This window comes from Falco peregrinus, chromosome 7, assembly GCF_023634155.1.
Source record: "Falco peregrinus isolate bFalPer1 chromosome 7, bFalPer1.pri, whole genome shotgun sequence".
NCBI lineage: Eukaryota > Metazoa > Chordata > Aves > Falconiformes > Falconidae > Falco > Falco peregrinus.
Window position 1 is genome coordinate 8,487,455 of NC_073727.1, and position 25,193 is coordinate 8,512,647.

Here is a 25,193-nt window from a genome sequence, read left to right on the forward strand (position 1 = left end):
AAGAGCTGTTCCTTAAAGGAACTCTTCACACAAGTCAAAACAATATATTGAGGCTGGACATATGCAAATACTAAACCACATGAATTCAAGAGGTTTTAAGGCTAAAAGCATCCCAGGAGCTAGTACAAATATTAGGATGATGGTTGGATCACCATTCAGCATGAATTACAAATGCAGCTGATCCCATGAACTGTGCAACTGAGTTGGTTTAATAATCTGAGGTTCAGTCCTACATACTTTAGAAAGAAAGCTGTATTATTATATCAGGAGGGAAGAAATGCTGCTGTATTGTGAAAGTGCTATGGATATTGATCCCAGAATGCTTCACTGGAAGGACACTTACAAATTCAGGATGGCATTAGGCAGAGGAAGCCTTCTGTTTCTTTTTAGGAATCCCTCTGATTAATTTATCTAAATTCTCAAAAATGAGTGAGCAAAACCAGGCCTTTCTTATCTGATGTCTTACCCAGCTAATTTGTGTTTCAGATTACATGGCTCTATATTACTGACATGAAGATTTTTTTAAAAAAATTACTTACATACTTATATAGAAAGAATGCCTTACTGGAGATTAAACAACATAAAAAGTGAATCAAACTAGCCATATAAATTTGTTTTTTAAACTGAGAAAATATAAATTCAAATGCTCAATTCACCAAAATTTTTCACTAAATATTTTCAAATTCAACCCACTAACAATAAATCAATACAGTCTTACTTGATGCACAGCTACAGCTCTCAAACAGTAAATTATTAGAGTAAAAATTTACTTTCACAGTATAAAGAAAGAATAATTCCATGATGGATTGCAATTCCATAATCTCAGTGACACTCTTAGGTATCAAATGCAATTAACTGTTTAAGTTCACTCTGGAAGACTTGCATGCTTAATTTCACATTTTATCAAGACTTCTATATACAGCTTAAGCTACGTGACTTTTACTAATGAATTTCATACCTGCAGCTGTAACTTCAGAAGTGCCATTCAAATTCACAATAATATAAAACACCTATATAGCAAAACTATATAGCATTTTACTATCTGTTATAGTAAACTCCCCACTATCCACAAAGGTTATTATCAAGCAACTCTTTCTCATTCAAGATTCCTCCAAAACACACCAATAACTTTCTAGGGCCCAGCTCATGAGCATGCTCCCCCTCCTCTACACAGACCTCGTCTTTGCTGGACTAAGTACAATTCTTTTGATCTGGTTTTCTACCACGTAATTCACTGTCAAGGTAAGGCAGACTGTAAGGTGACTTTGACTCGAGTTTGTAGGTCCACAATAAATGACCGTGCTCCAGAGTCTTATGGTGACCTTGTCATAGGTCATGGAAAAGCTTCAGTACACTTCTGTGTTGGTATGAAGATTTTGTATTCTGTTAGTTACTGCACACTAGGAAAAGAGTCAAAAACCAAACTGTAGCCATGGTGAATACTCATCCGATCCCATCTGACCTATCTCCTTCTATCTCTTGAACCAAGCCAAACCACAAGAAATAAGCAAGCTGAGATGTGGAATAGAAAAGATCTTTTCTTTAGTACTGAAGAAAGTTACCTTGACTTAGATTTTTAACTTTAACTGTTACTCCTTTTAGAAGAAAAAGTCAGAAAAACAATTTCACACAATAAAAAATAAAATTTTCAAAATTTTAATAGTATACCTGAGCTAGTTCACTCTTTGAAGAAACAACCTAGGGTATAAACCAGGGCTTATGTGTAAATTTGTGACATACTCCACCCTTCAGAAAAAGCTGCAACAATGTCACATAGCTGCAGAAATAACTCCGTTCCTCCTATGATCTTTTGACTTTACAGGCAAATCCACTCAGCTCATCCCAAAACATATTTAAAAGCTATATCCCAAAAATAACTTCTGATCTTTCTTTTCAATTTAAAGGTTTTCATAACGGTCTGTAAGCTTTTTAAACACCACACTGGTGCAGCATGTGAATGAAATATGCAGGAATTAAGTTAGATGCATGTTATCTTAATCAAATCCTATTTTGCTAGATAATTAGCCAATTAGGTATGTTCATGGATGCTGAAGTTTGCAATGCATCCATTATAGAAGCTATATATGTATAGGACGTACTATTTCAACTATCCTATCATCCTGGCATAAATAAAACTGCAGAGAAAATGACTGTGCCGCACATTACATATAATGTATACACCTGATAGAGACTTCAAATTGACTTCAATTAAGTGATTTTCACATGGCATAAGACAAACACCGAGCTCCTGCTAGATTATACCAGAAGATAGTATACATGCGTATGTGGAGTCAAGCACATCTGGGAATATTTAAGAATTCCACAGAACATAACTAAGCATTTCAGCCCACTACAAATTTTCCTTAATAACTTTCCAATACAAATGTGCAGTTCCAATGCTCTGTTTTGCCTGAAAGATTTAGAATCAAATTACAAATTAGTAATTATAATTGACTCAGCAGAATTCTTTGGTAGGATAATGAAATCCAGATATTAGTTAAGACACATGGAAAACCAAACAAAAAAACCAAACTGGTAACTACAAAAGCTTTTTATTCAATCTAAATTCTGTGATCTACCAGCCTAAATGATTAGTGGTCTGTGAAGACCATGCATTTCAGCCATGCAGCCATGCAGCATGCAACAAAGCAGCACGTAACACAATGCAAAAATGGCAAAGAAAACCAAGTGATGGCCATGCTAGTATTTGTCAAGGGTCTCCTTACCAAACAGTGAAATCCTATGCCTGACAAGAACTCCAAGTTTGCAGAACAGGCTGAAGACAAAAGAAAAATAAAAGAGAAGAGAAGGGAAAAGAAAAAAAAAAAAAAATAAGGGGGGGAGGGGGAGAAAGAAAAAATAACAGCTGATATATGAGCAGGAAAAGCAACATGATGTCACGCAGAAAGAATCAATTATCTGAGCAGAATGTGGGACAGAGTACTAAAGAAAGAGGTTTTAAGTGCATATCCTTAACAAACATGGTTAAATAAGCACATATTATAATTAAAGAAACAAAAGAAAATTAAAAGCAAAGCTAATTAATATAAAAGCGTCCTATATGATAACCCACAAGGAAATAACCATCAAAGCTCTAAGAAGTAAAATGTGGTCAGTGTGCTATTCAGGATACCACTGACAATTTGAAAACAAAATGTAAGGAAATCATATTAATTGAAGTGTTTGATAGCAAATGTTTAACTAGTCCAATTTGCATCTTGCCATCTTGAACACAGAATTTTTTTTCAAATACACTGCTTTTTAAACACACTTAACATAAGAAATACCCTCTTACATGGTAAAAACCCAACAAGAATGGATATGATCAATGATTTAATTTCACATTTGAATTACTTCCTGTGCTGATGAGCAGTGCCCCATTCAGAAGAATGAAGAATGAAGTTTTCTGTTAATTCATAGAAGCAGGAGCACATGGCCCTACCCAAACTGAACTGGCCTCCAGATTCAGGAGGGGTTAGCTCAGTCTTCATGATCCAGTTCCATCTGAGAATTTTCACCAAGAGCAACATCAGTTGCAGTGTTATTTTTTTTATGCTGCATATTCTGCTATAAATGACATGAACAATATCATGCCATTTTATTAAGCTATTTAATTATTAAGCACATAGGCTATTCATCAACCTCTGATTTAAAAGCACAAGACACCATAAGCATGTCTGCAGATTATGGGTGAGATCTGAACATGTTGTTCCATTGACAGACAAAGGCATGGTGCCAAATGGAACTATTTATGTCCAGAATCAGAACAGCCAGGTTAATGTGGTATTGAATCCAGGTAATTAGCCAGTGCACAGTGATCCACTATAGCAACAGCAACTGCTCTGTTTTAGAAATGAGTCTGGTTGGTGCATGTTCAGGGATGTCTGTTCACTTTTTATTCCATGAGGCAGACATATACTGTATATTCTCTTATGAGGATGCTGGTTCACCCAGTCCAACAGGAAAAGGCATACAGAAGCATGGCAGCATCATATAAATCTTGCGTCCGTTCTAACAAAGACATTAAATAGCTCACAATCCATTTTATTTTCTAACATACAAGTGTTACTCAACTGACTTTAGCATTCAGCAGATGCTATGTTTTCACAGTCAGACTGAACCTATTATCTCCAGTTTAATTAGTTTAGGTTAAAGAAATACATAAGTTGAAATGTCCAAACGGCTAGTACTTAAACTCATGTCCAGAACTAATTTTATACAACTCCAGTAATACAAAGACTTGTAAGATGGTCTAATGGATGAGAAATGCAGTAAGTCCAATCCTGAAGAGGGCTGGTTACAAGTAAAGATGTAATATAATGCCACCATATTTCAGGAAGAGGTCTGACCTGTATTTGCCCACAAAAGAGATCTGGATTTAATGTATTTGCTGAACATGGAATTATTATTGCATTTGTTGACACTGTCACTGCATTGTCAATACCCAAAATTATATTCTTCCGTAGCTTAATGAATGCAGGCTTGTCTTCATGGAAAAAGAAGGCAGCCAGTAACTGCTTTTAGCTTGAAGAAAATCCTACACATGAGTTGCATTCAAACAAAACTAAAAGAAAAACTCAACAGAAAATCCAAAACTCAGCTTTGGCAAACTCCCTACAACGCGGGGGGAAGCTGGGGAGGGGGGGGAGAAGCAAAACAAAACAACACAAAACAAATGTTGGGAATCTATATAAAATGGACCAAAACAACCCCTCAGGAAATGGATCATATAATTAGTTTCAATAATCTCTGCATCTTGGTAAGAAATAAACTGCTCAATAGCACTGGTTAGAGCTATCATGCATCCAAGGTTTCCCCGCATGTGTTTTCTTCTCTTTGGCTGGCACTTCTGGATGGCAGGTAACTCAATTAAGTACAGCAGCAGCTCTGATCCTTTTGCTGGTGTACACATTCGGGAATCTCACACAGCTAGACAGCATATGTGCAAAAATCCTGAATCTAGGCAGCAGGCATGCTGATATAACCATGTCTGACATATTTCAGAAGTATGGGGTTTATTGGTATGACTTAAAAACTGAGAAATTATTATTATCCAGGACATTACAGGCAGAAAAACAGCAGCTCATAGAGTGCTGTTTTTATCCAGATGCACGCATTTTGAGTTTTTTTAATTCTCTGAAGAATGCCATTCAGCCAAACTGCCAGATTAAATTAGTCCATGAGATGACACAAGGTTGAGACAGCCATTACTTACTTATGCTTACTATTGTTGCCAGAAACTTCACTCAGTATTCACACAGTCTTGCAAACCCCACATGTCTGTATGACCACCAATTGCCTGTCAGCCTCAAAGGACAGCAGTTCAGTTTTGCATGGCTCAGGACCCAGTAACAGCCAAGGAGGCAACCACCATACCTGCACATTACAGGTATGCAGTAGGTCCTGTGGGAAGCTTGTAGTCCACCTTACTAAATGGGAAACATGGATTTCAATTCAATCAGAAGTGAAATTAAGTGAAAAAGTATCTCAGAGAGATGGTCTCAAAAATGGATAACTTCAGAGAAAGGATCAAGTGGATATTTCTGCCATATTACTCCTGTTACTATTATTTAGAAAACCAAAGAGCAGAAAGAATGCAACTGTCTCATGTTTACTTTTTATGGTGGAGAGTAATAATGATACTGAAGCTCCATTATAAATAAGTTTGGGTTTAAATCTACCACAAGATTTTGCAGGAATAATGACTTCAGTACATACCTATTTCCAACAGTGAAAACTGATACACAATTGTACAGCCTGTGCCACAGACTGTGCAACTGATGTATTGTTGTGCATAATGCTAAACTGAAGTTCCCTGCATGCTAAAATCATCACCACTACCTTTAAAACAGCATATAATCATAACGCTGTACTCTTCATTTATACATGAATTTTCCTAATAGGAAAGTGAAAAAAAGTTTAGCTTTCATGTTCATCAAGACATTTCTCTGCCTCCCACTTCTCACTTTCCTACAATCAACTGCTGCTGTTTAAAGACAAGCATACATATGCATACAGATTAATATTATTTTAGGTTTTACCTTGTCACCATTTCTTTCTCTTTATTAGAGGCATGGCCTCCACTGCTGAGAGGCCTACTTGCTGCAGATAAGAAATACAGGCGATGATTTTTAAAATACTGATCGATCAAAGGGAGCACAACCTGAAATTACACGAGAAAAGTGGTTATCTCAGAGCTTTACCATGTTCTGTATTACTACTTTGTAAGTCACAACTAAAGAGGAGATTTGAAATAAGTCTTCTGTTTTAAAATCTATTTTTTTCTTTAACACCTATCCCTCTTTTAATTTATTTAGTATTCCAGGCACTTAAAACGTCATGAGGAAAGGCAGCAGAAAAAAATTGTACATTATCTTTGTGACTTAATCTGTGGGGGGTTTAGGAGAACTATAAGGCAGAAAGTATAATTTCATTTTATCTCATAATTTAAGATTTCTCTAGTACCACATACCCAGGCACAACTATCGCTGGTAACGCCTTTTAATGTAGGTTAAAAAAAATCACCTACAACTGTCAGCACACTAACAGGACTTAATTCTAGATACTATCAAACAAAATTCCCAAAACATCGTCACTCATTAAGGTATTGTCCACAGAAGTTTTCCTGTTTACTTCATGTGGTGACCATTACTCAGTGCCCACTGCAGGTATCAGCCGGGAGATACAAAATAAACAGGCAGTAAGAAAATTTGAAATTGCTTCCTTTTTGGAGCATGGTTCAAAAGAAGGCGGAATGCCAGCTTCTGAGTCAATGACCTTGGGAAATAGTACCACATGGAAGTACTTTACGGTATCAAGATTACAATTTACTGCAAGGATATGAGGGTTAGAAAATGCTGCAGACAGCTGTCTTTGTTTATTCGCTAATGAATTTAAAAGGCACTTTGAAACACTGTACAAGTTTTTACATAGGAAAGGCATAAGCCGAGTTTCTTCACTTTATAACGTGTAAAAACTTTTGACACGAAAAGAGGAATTGGGCTGGCAGGAATCTCATGACTTTCAGCAAGGGGAAGGGCAAAGTCCTGCACATGGGGAGGAATAACCCCAGGTACCAGTACACGCTGAGGGCTGACCAGCTGAAAAGCAGCTTGGCAGAGAAGGACCAGGAGGTACCAGTGGACAGCAAACTGACCATGAACCAACAATGCACCCTCACTGCAAAGGTGGCCAACAGCATCACGTGTTGCATTAGACACAGCATTGTCAGCAGGTCCAGGGCGGTGAGTCTTCCTGTCTGCTCAGCACTGGTGAAGCCACATAAGTGCTGTGTCTGGTTCTGAGCTCCCCAGTACAAGAGATACAGGGACATAGGACATATCAGAGAGATAGGCCAGTGGAGGGCCACAAAGATGATAAGGAGCTAGAGGATCATTCAAATGAGGAGAGATTGAGGGAGCTGGGACTCTTTAGCCTGGAGAAGGCTCAGGGTGGATCTCATCAATGTGTATAAATATCTGAAGGAAGGGTGCAAAGAAGATGGAGCCAGCCTCTTTTCAGTTGTGCACCGTGACAGGACCAAAGTCCATGGGCACAAACTGAAACACAGCAGGTTCCCTCTGACTGCCAGGAAAGACTTTTTACTGTGAGGGTGACAGGTTGCCCACAGATATTGCAGAGTCTCCACCCTTGGAGATACTCAAAAACCATCTGGACATGGCTCTTGGCAACCTGCTCTAGGCAACACCCCTCAAGCAGTTAAGTTAGACTAGATGACCTCCAGAGGGCCCTTGCACCCTCAAACATTCTGGGATTCCGTGATGGAAACATCAGCATCGTTTCAAAACAAGGAAAGAAATAAGGAAGGTGACACTGACAGTTACACAGCTGTGTTAATTCCAATAATTAGTGCTCAGATTTATCTGTCTGAAGATTGTAAAAGAGAAAAATCTTCAAAGTTACACTAAAACAGTAAACAGAAAATGCAGGGAGGTTATGAATAGCATCATATCAATAGTTGCATATCATGGAGCAAGGAAATAATGAAAATAAGAATATAGTCCTCTAATATTTTCATATCTATATTTCAATTATACTTCAAAATAGTGTTTTCAAGCTATTTTTATTACTATCCATTTTAAGAATAAAAATAATTTAACACAGAATAGTGCAACTATAACAATAATCATGTTTACTAACAAATATTTTCTCGCCTCAACTACTTACTATGTTGACAAAGAGTAAATAAAGATATACTGTACTTTGGCAAAAAACTTGATTTCTTGTTCATATGGGAAGTGCTCTCCTTTGCCTCTGCTGCCACCATCTGCAGAGAGAAGAAAATTAAGCTCCCTGTCACATATCCTAGTTACAGTCTACTGTGCATTTTTCTTAGAAAGCGTACACTATAATCAAATAATACTGGTTGGTTTAGATATAGATTTAAGATACCACAAACAGTATACAGACTAGTTAGAGCGGCATTTTATGACTACCTCATGAGAAGTTACAGCAAATAAAATGTGTAAAGAATATTTGTCCAAATCTTCATAAAAGTGTTGACACCTCATAGTCCAAAGATATATGGATATTTTTGTGACATGAAAATGTGGTCCTATGTTCGTATTCTTCTAGTTATTGCTGACAATTTGGGAACCTGAACTCAGATTCTAATGGAACACCTTTCTCCAGTCGTTCCCAGGAGAAACATTATAAACCAAATTTTTAATACTTATTTGTGGACTTTGTCTCAAGAACGAAATTAATGTTTAGAACTACCAAACTAAAATTAAAACTGCTTCAGTTCTTCCATTACCATAAAATTCAAATATTCTTTACAGACATAACCTTCTATAGCTCCCAGATTATTTATCCTTTATTTATAATCTCTTTTTTTTACTAATCCATTGAGGGACACGAATGGTACTTGTTCCACCAGTGTTTCTAACATTTGAGCATTTATTCATAATCATCCTTGCAGTTATGCCAAATTTAAGTAGAATAAAGCTATCATGATCAGACATTAGCAGAAGTAGTAACCCATTGAGTTATCAAGGCCAGACTTTTGCTACTGTAACCATGACACATAATAATGCATAAAATTCATAATTTCCACTTTAAAACTAGATAGGCTTTTGGAAAAGCATTGATTTTTTTCAATTTCCATGCTGTTGCTACCATTAGCACTGTCAATTACAGCATCTATGTCTTGACATGAGGCACAGTATATGTTATGTGACATTGCAACTCCCATGGTCATACAGAAGCTGCACCTGGCCAAGTCTTTTGGCTTTTACTGCTCATGTAAGAAGCTGACTTGTGTTACCAAACTTTTTTTTTATTTTAAAAAAAAGCCGACCAAGTTAAATCCTTTCCTTCACAGCACTGTTGACAAGACACAGTCTGGGTATTTGTGAAAGAACATTCCCATTGTGGGAGTTTGTTAAAGAAGTTTCTCTACTCGACTTCCTCCTCCAGAGAAAATTTTAAAATGGTACAAATGACTGATTTAATTTGCTCTGTGAAAAAGAGATTACAAGTGAATAGTAAATGTTAACGTGCACAAGTGAGAGATCTGTGCATAAATTCAAGGAAGCAGCTAGTTTTCTTTTTCAAGGAATGGAAGTCATAAATTTTGCCTGAACACTTTTCAAATGATGAATTAATATGAGAATATGGGAAACCAGAATGAATATGTGGACTACATAACTTTCCAAAATTCATTATCTTCATCAAGTAGAAGAAACTAGAGGAAAAACTCCTAGTCCAAGAATATGTCTTTGTAAAAATTTTTCTAGTGGTTTTTATAAGAATTATTAACTAAGAGGTTTGATATTAAGAAAATGCACAAGGAGTACTATACCAAACTCCAGAATGTACTGATGAGCTTCATCCACATATCTTATAAGCTGCTGAAGAAAACTGTAGGCAAAGCGTTTCTCAATGGAAGGTGTGTCTAATTCCAGGTCCTTAAGTCCTCTGCAAAAAGAAGCAAGTCAATTTTCACACCTACAGAAGGATTCAGAGCAGTCTTACTTCTCCATGTTGCCTGGTGCCATTTTCTCTAGTAATGATTAACTGCTTATTAACATAAGAATTGCTCTGTGTTTGAAGTAAACAGTACTCTTATGCTTATTTAGGTTATGAGCAACTTGTAAAATGCAATTCAGATTTCCCAAGGTTATAGACGAAGATTCAGAAAAATTAGGCTAGTCAATCAAATTAATCCAGTATCACTGTAATTTCTTCCCCTTACTTGTAAACCATTGCTGTCTTCTGTTTCCTGCCAGGAATTGATTCTTAGGTGAAGGAGTTTTGAAACTGCCAAAGTATTTTGATTTAAACCATCAAACCAGAAGGAAATCTAGTCTCCGCTGTCATGACTTTTCCCCAGAAGTCTGTTTGTAATGGAAACACTATGTAGCACTCGTGAAATATCAGGGGAAAACCAAACCAAAGTGATGGAACTGCAGTTTCCTTTTCCAGTATGTTCCATCATAGTTACTAGTCTGATATTAAAAACTTCTTTCAGCAAGCATGAATCTGCAGAGAGGGGTTCCACGTTGTGGGCTGACGTCTGCTAGCAACAAGTCGGCAAAGACATAAGCCTTGACTCTGTAGGGTCAGGACTTTAATGATGGCACATGAAGAAGCTATGCTTAACCAACAAGGGTGTCAGTCACCCCACTGTCAGAGGCACCAAGTACATTAGTTATTTTGCAAGATTTAAAAGTACTACTGAATATAACCGCCTGTGTAGTGCGGATTTCTGTTTGAAATGAGACCATTGATGATGGTGGGGTTCAGCTTCAGAAAAAGGGATTATGGAACTAAAACATCTTTGTCATCTGACAGTTGCAAGGGTACAATAGGACCTTCTCAGGGTGATAAGGGGGTGATAAAAGGGCAGCCATAAACAGGAACACACAGAAAAAAAACACCTGGTAGACAAGGGATAAAGCAGACAATGCTGGAGGCAGAAAGTCTCCAGCTACAAATTAACAATTAACGGGCCATTAAGAAACTTTAGACACAAAGGAGAGGGCTACCTGGATTTTTTAACTCTTAAGAGGAGGGGACATGAAGAATATGAGGATGTGGAATATTTGAGGCAGGTCAGTGGAACTACAGAAACATGACTGAGTGTGCAGGGGAGGAGGATCAAGGAAGAACAAAGGGGAGAAAAGACAAAAAGTGGTATATGAGAGGCCAGCCACATGTAAACCACGGCCTGTCAATCCAGCTGTCTGACTGAACCATACACCTCATCACTGAAGTCTGTCCTATCTTCTTATTACACCTTTTCTTAACTATCTCTTTGTGCAATATTACTTATTATCCCACAAGTATCTGTGTGCTGTAAGGAGTAAGTGCCAGCTACTGGCAAGACCAGCGTGAGTGGATACTGGGCCAGCAATCGGAGTCAGACTTGGGATGTAGGTTCCCCCAGGCCTGTGGTGCCACCAACAGGAGTGAATGAGGGTCTCAGCATCAGTAGTTGGAGAGACCATAGCTTTTGGGAACATCCCTATGGGTCCTACAGACTTTGAGCCCAGAGTGCCAGCTAACTGGCAGGGACTGGTGTGAGTGGATCTGGTGTTAGCAACTGGAGTCGGGGGGGGCGGGTAAGGCACCCCTGGGCTGGGGTGTCTGCAACTGGAGCAAGTGGGAGTCCCAGTTGCCAGCCAAAAACAGCTAAGTCCCAAAAAACAGCTAAGGAAGGGGGGATGGGGGGGGGGGGGGCACAGTGTCAGCAAGGCAAGTGCAGCTGGTGTGGGACTGTGGGTCACAGGCCATGTGCTTGGCAGGGGGTGTTTGTATCTTCCCTGAACCCAGTCTGCATGAGGGTGCACTAGACTAGAATGGTCACTGTCAAAGAGAAGACTACAAAAAAATGTATGCAAGGCATATGTGGCAGAAAGTGGCAAGTGGACCAAAATCAAACATGAATCAGATGCTTGTTTGTTTAGACAGTGCAGGGGTCACGGGAGCAGCAGACACACGGAGTTGAGCTTGAGAGAAAGACCTGCATTTGACTAGCACAGGAGGATGCAGATATGGCAGAAACTATCTACTTGATAACAGGTGTGTCCAAGTCAACGATTACCTTACCATCCCTCTTAGCCTTCCACTCCTCCAAAGATCAAAAGCCACTTTCACTAGCATTTAAGTTAGACAGAAATAAAAAGGATTTGTCAAAAAGAAACATGTAACCCTGAGTACAGCTGACAGTCTTGTCATTTTGAGAGGGGATGAGAAAGAAACCTTTGCTGGCTGACATCCTTCTTTGTATATCCTGCTCCACTGAAGGGAAGTAAATTGAATTATTCCAGCTACCCTAAAAGATTTTACCTGGAATTATTGGATTAGCTGTGGGACTCTATAAATGGGTTGAATTTCATCTCTGCTATAAAAGAAAAGAAGTAGGCAGATTTAAACTAGATGTGCTAGGTTAATTAATTCACAATGATTACTTAAATCCATCTCTGTGACTGTTTCATTCACTTCCTAATCTTCAAGTCATACAAATCCAGATATGCTTTCAACCTTTCCTAGTGATGCATATTTTTTAAGCTATGCTGATGAGGCAGACAAGCTTCCGATTTAATTAAAATTTTATTCACGCTGCACTTAGTAGGTAAATATGTCATATTAAAACCGCAAGGAATTATTCACGTTATTCTGCAGAGAAAAGCCTGTATACATACTGAATTACAGATTTTCTGTTGAGTACTAAATTTATTCACTGTTTTTACATTTACACTGTGAATTGTTTCAAAAAAATGTTTTTAAAAACTTCACTTTTGAAACATTTTAATAGCACTAGATATTAACTTAGTTGAAAGAAATGAGTAGTAGATTTTAGAAATAAAACTGTCTTATCAAAGCAATTCCCTAGAAATTCCTACAGAGGTGCAAATGCCTGACCTATAATTCTATCACTTGTAAAAAATTACCAAGTTTACTAACAGTTGGATGTATGGAGACACAACAGAAAGAAAAAGCATGCTACGATGTTGAGAAGAGAGGCAGAAGATGCACAGAGATTCTGGAAAATTCTGCTTGTGTCCTCCAAAAACCCTGCTAACTCCACAATCCATTTCTTCCTCACAAAGTTCTATATGAAGGACCTCATTCTTACTTGCAGGTACTGAAACCTAAAAATGACCACAATTTTTTAATTTTATTAAAAAAAAAAAAAAAAAAAGAGGCTACTGAGTAGTATTAGAAACCATCCATGTAACTAATACTGAACAGACGATTACCTGGAGACAACATATCCATTAATCTGTAGAAATTTCAGAATATCCTGTGCTTTTTCTCTGTCCTTGGCTTTTTCTTTGGCTGTGAGTGTATCATAAGGGACAAGAAGAGGATGGTTGCCTCCTCCTACTATGGAACATCAAGAGAATTAAAAGCAGTTACAGACTTATCTGTTGACATGGTAAGTACCAGTATGTAAAAGCACTGTCATAATAATACATAGCACATTACAGCAAAATCTGGTCTGAAATAACAATGCAATTTCTGTTTCTTTACACAAACCTAAAAAATATTCAGATAGAAGCTTCAGACATGGCTGCAAACACATTTCTAACAATCAGTTGCTGCAAGCACCAGGTTGAACCTACTGCAAAAAAGTCTTAGAGAAGAAAAAAGTGCTTATCTTATGAATGTGTATTATAATTACAACTTCACTTAATGAAACTGAAAATATTTCAATAAACCCCACAAAGTTATATTTTTAAAAAAACAAAACATAAACAAAGATATCAACACATACAGAGTCCTGCTTTTAACATTCTGGTGACAGCAAAAATGGTTCATGCAGTTTAGCAAGATATACACATATCTAAAAAATCTATGAAAGTGATACAGTTCTACTTTATAGTAATAAATTAAAGACAGGAAAATAGAGTTCATTATTCAAATGTGGTTCAGACAACTGTCCAATCTGATCAAAAGGATGTTGCCAAAACAGAGAGGTAAACAGAATAAACTGCATTTGTATTGCTTACAAATAGCTGATGTATCGATACCTCTCTGAACGTATATAGTTAATTTGGCAGGAAAATAAAGCTGCTATTATTAAGATAAATATCTGCAAAAAAGCAACATTCTTAGGATTTCACCTTCTACAATCACCACTGTATAGTGGAACACAATATATTCCCATTATAACTGCTACAAAACCCCAGGAAATTGTATGGGTAATGATAACACCTATATCAGAAAAAATACTACAGCAAGTCTCTAGTAATAATATTCTTAAAAAAGGAACAAATTCCGTCTAGAAAATACTGGACACATATCCTTAGGTGATTTTATAAGCCACATATTCTAAAATTTTCCTGCCTGAATCTGTTTAGATACACGCAATATGGTAATCTAGTGGGCAAGTTTGATGGGTTTTTTGTTTGTTTGGTTGGTTTGCATTTTTTTTAGGAAGTACAGCCTTTAAAATTGGATGATTTGGGTTTTTCATTGGGTCACAAATGTGATCTAACTCCACCTTATCACAGCTGCAGACAGACATGCAAAAACTCATATAAGGATAGTAAGCATGTATGTCCTACCTAAGGAAGTCATTAAGACTATAATAGATGTTTCAATTACAATTAATACACACAAAGTGTTCAATGAAGGGGAGTGACACTTGCAACCTTCAGGTGGCTTAGTATCTGAAGTCTGCATTAATGTTCTGTTCTTCACACATGTATAGAGATATATATATATAAAAAAAAGTAGTTTGAGACTGCCATATATATATGTATATAGTGGAGAAAAAAACCCCACACTCGAGTGCCAGGTTTTACTCAGCTGACAAAAACATCTGCTTTTTCACATGAAGAAACTGTCCATGAGAACCTCTCCTTCGCTCGCCATAGCTGCCTCTAGCCTTCGTTGGTACTATGCTCCTTCGCACACTACAAGTACCATACAGCGTTCCCACTGAAGTGCTGCTCAGAGGCAAACATCTGCTTCCAAAGCTGTCAAATATAGTAGATCCATTTAAATATCAAGTCTTCCCATAGCCTACAATTTCCCAGATTTAGCCCATCCTGTGGCTACTTATCCTGAAGAAAGCTCTTTTTAAAAAAGGCTATAAATATTAAAAGCTGTATTAAGGGGAAATATAATTAAAGGCATGGAAATTCATGGTGATTTATCAAAGGCACTTCCAGGTGGAATTTTACTTTCTCATAAAACCTTAACTATTGCAACTTTGCTAAAAGTTTACAACTAATAAAAAACCCAAACATACAATTAAAAAACTGTTAAAGGCCAAGTTTGGTGCATACAGTTAGACTCAACACCTTCAGATAAGGCAAAACCCTAGTTTCAGTCATTTACAAATGAGAACTTGCTCCTTCTCCAAATATTGTTTCCTCCATGTGCAAATATAATGTTATCTGCAGAAAAAAAAAATTTAGCTTTAACAGAAATAAATTAGTTTAACACAGAGGAAAACCAGTAAGTTTCACATGAAAAAACTGTTATTTTGGTAAGTAAAGATCATGGAGGACATGCAATTTTTACGTGGACTCAAGAATCTGCTCTAGGTTTATCCACTTGTCAATTCAATACATGATACACGGAATTCTTAGTAAACATCCTTTTAGATCTACCTGCAGTAAAAGAAGTAATTAAAATTAAATGAGAGTCCACCGGGCAATAGCCAGAAAGATTAATGCTAGAAGGAAAATGTAGTAATGTAAGCTTAAACTTTTTACAAGCTTTCACTTCTCTTCCTTTGATGTATTTGAACTGGTAAACTACTTCAACAGAAACTGTTACACTCAGTACTATAAAAAACTTCCAGGCACTAAAAATCACAAAATATTTAATTATGAATAGATACTTTGTTATTTGTTCTTTGTCAGTTAAAATTTGTTGTTCCTTTTTCTTTCTTCCTCCCAGTCTCTTTTCTCAAATACATGACTTGAGCTAATCACAGAAAACTTAAATACTGTCAGTACTTATAGTTGATATTACCTTTTGCTTCAAGCTCCATTTTCTTTTTCTTTGCCCATATGTTATGGTAGTTTTCAGCCATCATCTCAGCCATAGCCTTAGGAAAACAGAGAGCTTAGTGATACATATTGTAATGGTTAACCCCCAAGAAGGACAATTTTCTGGGTGATATTAAATAACCAGTTGTGTTCTCTGGGAGGTTCAATACTTCAATTACATTGTAATGGTTCACTGAAAACAAGAGATTCTATTGAAAAATTACAATATAGAATTTGGGTAGGATATGCAGAGGAATTAGGAACCTGGTGCTCAAGAGAAAATTGTTAATACACAAAAGGAGGAACCACAAAGAGGAGTATAGTCTGGATAGAGCACTGGGGTGTCAGATGGGGACTTGACTCTCAAAACAATGCCAGCAAGAACCTCCTGAAGGCCCTGATAAGGGGAAAAAAAGAGCAGCAAGCCAGAGGACTGAATCAAGATTGTTCCTGCTGGCTGTGGCACACTGACTATAACCCCATGGAAACAGCCTGCTTGAGGTGAATACTCATAGGTGTAAGCACACTGTTAAAAACAACAACTATGTTTCCAGGGAGTCTACATACGTAGTCACTGTTTTTTGTTCAGCATTAAATTCTCCTCCACTGTTTAAGTCAAATCTTTCTAAAAACCAAACTCTTTCAGACTGGTAAACTATAAGCTAGATCCCAAACTAAGCAAAACACAGACAAGCTCTCCAGTCTCTAACTAGTAGGAACTACTATTTCAACATGAAACAAATTTTCAAACCCATCTCGCCTGTCCTCCTGATGGTATACCCTCTAGATGTACACAGTGGTGGAATTTTCTGTAGATTTCACTTTTCACTTCTTTCACGGACCTACAGAAATATTCTCCTCACCTTCAATAAGGGTTTTAAGTAACCACTATTTCTGAATATCACTTCTTTATTTGGGATAATACTCATGAAGTCAGGTAACAAATTTCAGCCATATCTTGGTTGTCTATTGAACAATTCGTTTCATAAAACTTTATCCAGTAGATACATTATTACACATATCTCTCCTGTATGGTAGATGCCTTCTATCATGCACGCTCCGGTCCTGGTGTTTTGATAATCTAGATTAGGACCTTTGAAGAAGGTAGTGTAGTCTGGGTTTTCCTTGCTTGGAAAGCAGGGTGCTACGAAGATGATCTCAGAGGAAGACCTAGCTTCTCATGGAGCCAGGATGTAACCAGGTGACCACTTAAGGACATAATGAGAAGTATTTCCCAGACTTAAGAGTTTTAGACACAGTTATGATCTCTGCTAGCACAGTATATGCACAAGATGATGTAAACATTTAAATAGCACCAATTCTTATGTACTAGTTAAAAAAAAACAACAACCAAAACAAACAACTTGTTCAAAAACAACTAATTTTCCCCAGAAATCTAGGAAAAGGTTGAATAATCAACCCTGAACTACAGCTTTAGTGATACTAATCATTAACAAGTTCAAAAGTACATACAGGCCATTTTTAAAATTCAGATTTTATTAATACCTAACATGTTTGGATATTTCCTGAATGACAGTATCAGGACAATTAACACCTGAAATTTTATTTTGATTAAATTTGCTTAGCTTTCAAATAACAGATTTTGAAGCCCGTTTCAAAGACAACCTCTCTTCATAATTAAGGAGAAGTGAATCATAAAGCTAAACAGCTCTGCTTTACAGCTGAAGGCTACAAAGGAGATAAAATTAATGACAAATGTTAGAGGGTAGAGCATAAAAGAGTAATCAAGGGAGTAACAGAAGTTCTAATGCCATTTCCTTTGTGGTTTGTGACAGGATGGTTACTTTTCTCTGGGTTTGGTTTACTGCATCATAATACTATGGTGATGTTCACATCAAGAGTTGTTTCATGACCATTAAACAAAGTCTGCACAGACTTTTAACTACACTGAGTCTATACAAAAGTTAAGTGACGTCATTATAATGAAGCTGTGCCATCAGTTTAACATAAGAGTGTAATGATAGAAGTAGCGTTATTCAGTTATCAGTTTTATTAACTTTGGAATGATCAGCAATCTACTGAATGTTTTAACTCAAATATGATAGTTAATTGGCAGCATATGGTTATTATTGTAAAGCTAGTCAGCGACCTACAACAGTTAGAAACATAAAACTGGAAACTACGAGATAGGAGTCGAGGAGGGGAAATCCAGTGTGAGAATTTGAACAGAAGCACAGTATATTATATACTGTACAATTAGCTTTACTGCTGCTACTTGTTTGCTTGCACTATGACAGAGTTCAGCATGGGCAAATGTAACACTGTTCCAGGAGTTTTCTGTAGCCAGTTTTGAATGCCATGTTGCCATCACTAGACTGCTGCAAACACTTATGCTAATTAACTTTAAACTATCTAGCATATGTTGACATTATATTGTAAACACATTCACAGTAAATTAGTAGACTATAAAAACGAGTGTTATACTCCATCAAACACCATGAAAAACACCCTAACTTTCTAAAGATAGAAACATCATTTGTTTATCAACTAAAAAGTATTGTTCCAAACAACAACCTACTTATAGATCTGTCAAAATCCTACCCCCAAATTCCTCATTCTGTATTCTCATAATATTCACTGTAACAATAGTTCCTGATTCTTATTTCTTCAGTTTAAAAAAAAAAAAAAAGAGCAATGATAACATGTTTTTGGGAAGATGGTGGAGAAATGAATAATAAATAGAAAAAAGCTGATGCTGCAAGCTCTCCTAAACAGGATTCTCTTCAAGATGAGAGATGTTTGCAAAGAAAGCTGGGAAAAAACAGCCCAGGACTAAAATGAGCCTTGCAGGTTTTTAACACGAACCTCGTTTTCTAAAGCAACCCTCTTTAAAAAAGTACCAAAGAGTAATGACAAAAAAGACCAAAAAAACACCCCAAACCCAAAATAAAGACCCAAACGACAGGAAACATTAGGCACCAAATTTGTTTAAGATAAAAAATTAAATTGTAAAGAAAGGGTAGGCATATTAAGTGTTTTTGACTTACATGTAAATCTCTGGAGAGGGTGACATTGCTCATGTCAATTGCTCGGGGAGTGTAACCGTGGGCTGTATCTACAGAGATCTGAATGACAAAGGGGCAAAACAGTGGAGTTACACAAGCATTCGATATGAAAACATGAACATTAACAAGACAGTTAAAGTAAGGAAAGAACTTAAGGGAAAAGTCACTTTATCTCTAGAGAGCAAAAGGAGCCTATACAACCCAACTGAAAACACATTAAGGGTGGTAAATTTAAGTGCGATTTAGGCAAAGGTCTAAATATTTTGTTCCCCAAGACAGCCATGATACAAATCACACTTATTCAAATGCAAATTTCAATTGAACTTCTTCAAGATTTGAAGTCATTGTGGATCAGGCTGTACTATAGTGTGTGTATTTTTTTCTCAGCAGATGAAATCTCAGACAATTCAGTTTAAGGTGAATTCAAGCAAAAATCAAACTTTGAATTTGGCTTTTTAACCCTATTTCTATATGTAGGAATAAATTCTACTAAATACATATCTTTTTTCCTTCTGTCTCTCCTCCCCACTCAGAAAATATCACCATTTTGTCATTCTTTCTTGCTACTGCTTACATTTGTCACAGGTTTGCTCATTACATTGACACAGATGTTTTGAAGAAGGATAAACAATGATGGAGACTCCCTGGCTAGCAAGCCACTGATGCAAGAAATAAGGCTACAAAAGGGGCATTGCTGGGCTTTCCTCTATGGATTCTGCTGTACCAAATACATGTCCCCCACAGGTACAACTTCCTTCAGAAAGAACAGTGTCCAGAACCTTGATCCTATGTCTAATATTTTCCTAAGCATGTATATGACCATGTACCCTTGTCCAAAGGCCTCCTTTCAAAAGGCATGTATTTTTAATAGAGAATAACACAAAGGACATAGAAGCAGCACCCAGTAAATAAATACTGATAAAGTATTGTTTTCTAAAGCAAATGGTGCAAGCATTGTTATATTAATATGGAGATCCTGATTAAATATACACCAAAATTTCTCAGCTGAACACCAGAAAATACTATGGGGGGGGGTGTGTGTGTGATGACAGCACAACACATTTAAACACAGGATAAGTAATACAGAAATAATTTCGGCATCAAACTCTTCTAGAAAAGTTAATTTCATTATAGTAGGGGAAGACTGTGACTTAGCTACAAAAGCTGTTTTCATATGTTGATATAATATGAATTTCAACTGTAAAGCTATTCATTCTAGTGAGCTCCTTATGCTTAAAGTATATATGAATATCTCTGTCAATGTATTCTTTGGGGATGGTATTACAAACACCCAAAAGTCAGGAAACTTGGAAGGCTATTATAGTGTAGTTATATATACTATATATATATATATATAGTATAACTATATATATAGTTATAACTATATATATATATATGTAGTATATATAACTACTATATATATATACAGTAGTTATATAACATGTAGTTTAGCCCAAGTAAGTGCTAAATCAAATCACTTGATATTCATTTTCTAGTGTTTACAGCGCATGGAGAGGCAGGTTCAACTCATTTTTCACAGGCTTATCATCACTCACTCATGCAAATAGTGCAGAGCTGTGTGGAGAGAAGAGGGAAAGGTTTTCCCCTCCATTTTATTTACCCCATTAGTTTGGCTCCATGTGTATCTGGGTGAATGGGAAAGAAAGAGATTTTCTCCCCTCTCCAGTTTAAATGCAAAGTATACGGCACTTGAAGAGAATATAGTGCTAATATTTCTCCATTTTGTCCTTAGAGGATTTTGATTTAGGAAAGCGATTCCAAAAGAAAAAAAACCCAAAACACACATTTTCAGAATTTTGGCTGTATACAAACATAAACTTTATGATGCATTGATGTTGGTATTAATTTTCCTTAAAAAAAGAAATAAAAATATTTTATATATGTACCTTTATTTGTTTCTTTACACACTTAAAGGCATTTGTAGCCACCAAATTAAAAAAAATAGTAGACAAATCATATTAATACTCACTACTAACATGTAAGCACCTACTGATGTAAATAATTCCCCTAAATAACATAACTAACTTTTAATCAAGTGAAAAAATATATTCCTTTTGGTTTTGTTCAGATTTTTCTGAAAATGTTTATTAACGTACTACTTTGGAACAGGGAAAGTTCCAGCCTCAGTGACTAGAAATCTAAAAAAACCTTCAGAGTTGTAGAATAAAAACTCTCACATATTTTTATCCTACAGGTTTATTTCACTGCTTGTAAAATCAAAGATTGTAGAGCATATTTTGCATATTTTTTAATTTATTAAAAAATATTTTTAAAATAAGGTTTTAATAAAATGGCTCACTTGACTGGTTTGAGATATGCGACGTGTCCGATTATACAGTGCCATGGAATCTCCCTCCCGTGTTCTTTCAATTCGCCATCCCCATGCCAGCATAGTTTTTAGTGATTCTTTGATTGGCCATCGATAAATTTCTTTCTCCTAGAAGAATGCAGATGCAATAGTTACCTTGGGTTTTATGTAGCTGTACAGAGCAAAAAATAACTATTGGGTATTTGCTTGGTTATACTGAGGTGCAAAGAAATGTACCGAAATCAGCCCTTACAGCCCAGGGGTACTGCAAAGAAGCAAATAAATCTTATTAGATATTAATCGAAGTTTATTTATCATTTCAGAGGCAGGCAGAAAAATTCTGACCTTGCAGGAAGCTGATGATCACAGGGATAATTGCATTAATAGCATGCTCAGATATGAACTCAAACATTGAACAGTAATTGTCAGGACTAATGCAGTGTTTTGCCTGCTACACAAAACAAAAAAAGCCATAATAATAGAATCATAAAAATAGTCTATGTTGGAATGGACCTCTGGACATCATCTGACTCAACCTTCTGTTGAGATCAGAGAAGCTAACCTAATTGGGCTATCAACGGTTATCAAGATCAGGTTATCTAGGTCTTGCCATGTCATGCCTTGAATATTTGCAGTGCAGGTGATTTCACCAATTCTCTGGAGAACCTATACCAATGTTTTAAGTTGTGAAGAAAAGAACGATTTCCAGAAAGCATTTCTGCTAAAGCAACATACACCCATTGCCTTTTGTCCAGTCACTGTGCATCTCTGTGAAGAGGATACATCCATCTTTTCCATAACTAGCATTTAGGTACTGGGAAATTGAGATTATATTCCCGTCAGCTTTCTCTTCTTCAAGCTGAACAAACCCAGCTTCAAACAAACAAAACCCAAACTTCCTTTAGCCTGGTTTCATTGATCAAGCCCTCCAGCCTTCTAACCATCTTCATGGCCCTCCGCTAGAGACCAGGCAAAGCCTAAACCCAAGTCCTCACTACACAAGTGAGCATTCCTGTACGACCTTACCGTAAAAATATACTGGCAATATGACATTTCAGTTTCACCATAAATTATGCCATATCAATTCAGCCATGAGAAAAAATAGCTCGAGTGGCCTATTTATTGTACAATAAAATCCTTCTATCTCTTTTTGAAATTTTCAGGAAGGCAACAATCACATGTTAGCTGACATACTCTAAATAAATTTTTAAAAAGTGCTGTAAACACAAGGTGATATTTTCATAGTGAATGAAGCAATGTGTCAATCACCCTGGATCAAGAATGAAATTCCTTACCTTTTCAGATAGCAACTTATATTGTTTCATTAATGGTTGCACTTTTGCAGATTCAGAATACGTTTCACCATATGTCCATCCATTGGCAAACTGAAAACAGTAATAATAAAAAAAGGAAAAAATGAGGAAAAGCAAAAAAAAATATGAACATGACTATTTTGTTAGTACAAAGGAACTGAGCTATGCTTCTGCAGAGCTGTTCTCTTAAAATTTCCTTTCCATTATTATTCTCAGTTTTCTTAACCAACACTTATATTATCTACACAGAATGAAATTATGTAGCATGCTATGTTTCTTAAAATTAATAATTTCACAGAGCTAACATTTCATTACATTTTTCTTCTAAATATTTATATAGAGCAAAATATGGTGCTATAGTTGAGGAACTATATTTTTAACACTGGATACACAAATTGAATAAAGGAATACAAATCGTAAGACACCCTAAGAGGTGTTTTTCTTAAACAATTGAAATAATTGAAATTTCAAGTCAAGAAAACCCTTAAACAATTAGCAAGTATATTTAATCAAAAGTCAACAAAAAAACAAAAACAAACAAAATGATGAAACACTGTTTTGAAACTCATGTGCACTTACAGAATCTTCCCCCAAATGCACTTTAAGAAAGGAGTTTATTTCTTACCTACATACAGATGGCCAGCACTATGAAAAATAATAATGTTCAGAGCAAAATATTTTAAAGATTAAATGTATTCAAATAAAAATCTGGTTTTGCTTTAACAGGAATATGATTTTACCTTTTCCATTGACCATTTGTCGTGAGAGTGTTCTGCATATTTGTTAATGAAATATTCTAGCTTTTCAGGGATTGTAATGCTGAAAGTGAAGAGAAAAATAGCCATTATATAACACATACATGCTAAACTGTGAATGCTTTTGTTTTGAAGAATACTTTCAAATAAATAATTAGTAGTGCACACATCAATTCAATGCATCCTACTATGCTCTGTTTCGTCACATAGAGTTTGCTCCAAACCCTAGTTAAATCAAGAAAAAGCTTGAGGTATGTAATGGCCACTGAATGAGAATCACAGCTGTTGTAGCTACTTTACTTCTTCAACACACATGCACAAGGAAAAATCAATAATGACACCAAGCACTCATGCTTTTTGTCACGTATTTCTATTACTAACATCCATTTTCTTAAGATTAAAGATATAACTGTGACCCATAGTTTCTGAAACACAGTGGTAACTTATTGCACATGTTTATTATAAACTAAATGTGCTAACAGTCCTTTTTGAAACATGTAATCTATTTTATATATTCCTATAATTTTTATTATATGCTTGAAGCACCATAACTTACAACAATCCAAAGTTATATGCTAAAGGCTTTATTTTACAACAATCCAGTGAATATCAAAAATACTAAAATCCTTATTAAAAGTAGAAAAAAACCCCACAAATAAATACACTAGCCCTTAAACAGGTATATAAGACAATGCAGAAGTTACAGTTGTGTAAGCAGTAAAGGAAAAGCAGCTATCCTTAACTGTCAAACAAGCACTACAGACAGAATCCTCTTCCAAAAATGATTTATCAAATATCAGTCTTTTTCTGCATCTGCATTCCTACAAATGAAAGAGGATAATTGCTTCTTGATAACTTATGAAATAGCAAAACCTTTCCTCTTAAGACTAAGAATTTTGGCAGCAAAAGTGCTACAGTGCCATCTACTGCAGAGCAGAGTCTGGTTTTTCATCTCAGTCAGAGTAGGGGAAAAAGCAAAAATGTAAAACATTATGTCAGAGTAACAGTTTGCAAGAGCCTAACCACACACAAAGGTCAAAAAATATTCATCCAGAATGGTCATCAGCTTTTTTATTGTTTGGAACCATGCATTTTGAGGGGAACTCTACTAATGGTATAACACTTTGAATAATTTGAGAAACGCAGTAAGTTGACAGGTACATTAAGGTCTTATCTATAGCTTCAAATAAATAGGTCTAGGACTAGTGAGCAATGCGATGCAGGATTTGCATGTTAAAACAATATAGGATTAGTTGGAAGTGACATTGATAAAAACAGTGCCTTCTTTGTCTTGAATCATCACAGAATTGTTGACTCCTATGACAATGAGCTGACTGATGATTTAGGTAATGTTGAGTGACATTTTCTGAGTTTTTCAAATATATTCTGGCTATATATAACTTTCCTCTGAAATTACATCATATAAAGCCATCTTCGATTAGCTAAATGACAGTATAATATGCTTACTAAATCTTGTTAAGTCTTCATATATCTTAAATACATCTTAGAAAATGAATTTTAATAATGATGTGATTTATATATTACAGTCTAGATTACGGCTTTTACTACCGTATTTTGATGAGCATACAAGTATAAGCATGCTGTAATCAAGGTATCAATCTACTGGTGGCATTCAGTGTTCTGAATGTTAATACAGACAGAAAGCTCACAAAGGCGGTCGAAGCACATCTTAGAAGTGACATTTTTCAAGATATAGTGCATAACCACACTGCAGTAAGACTACTCTATAGAAAGGAGAATGAGGTAGTGGTTGTAGTCAAAAACCAGGGCACAAA

General features: G+C 36.1%; 1 protein-coding gene across 4 annotated transcripts in view; it reads right to left on the bottom strand.

Annotated features, from left to right (window-relative positions):
* Window positions 1-25,193, bottom strand: part of RYR2 (ryanodine receptor 2) — a 434,719-nt gene that overhangs the window by 98,419 nt on the left and 311,107 nt on the right. For 2 of the 4 annotated variants that reach the window (XM_055811085.1, XM_055811083.1), the window contains exons 52-61: window positions 23,383-23,461; window positions 22,625-22,714; window positions 21,321-21,458; window positions 18,983-19,060; window positions 15,958-16,033; window positions 13,227-13,350; window positions 9,824-9,939; window positions 8,223-8,287; window positions 6,042-6,163; window positions 2,727-2,776 (exon numbers count right to left, since the gene is read on the bottom strand). In XM_055811085.1, coding sequence (XP_055667060.1) covers window positions 2,727-2,776; window positions 6,042-6,163; window positions 8,223-8,287; window positions 9,824-9,939; window positions 13,227-13,350; window positions 15,958-16,033; window positions 18,983-19,060; window positions 21,321-21,458; window positions 22,625-22,714; window positions 23,383-23,461 — 938 coding nt within the window. Of the gene's footprint in view, window positions 1-2,726; window positions 2,777-6,041; window positions 6,164-8,222; window positions 8,288-9,823; window positions 9,940-13,226; window positions 13,354-15,957; window positions 16,034-18,982; window positions 19,061-21,320; window positions 21,459-22,624; window positions 22,715-23,382; window positions 23,462-25,193 lie in introns of all 4 variants that reach the window. The other 2 variants (XM_055811084.1, XM_055811082.1) reach the window with 1 other exon arrangement.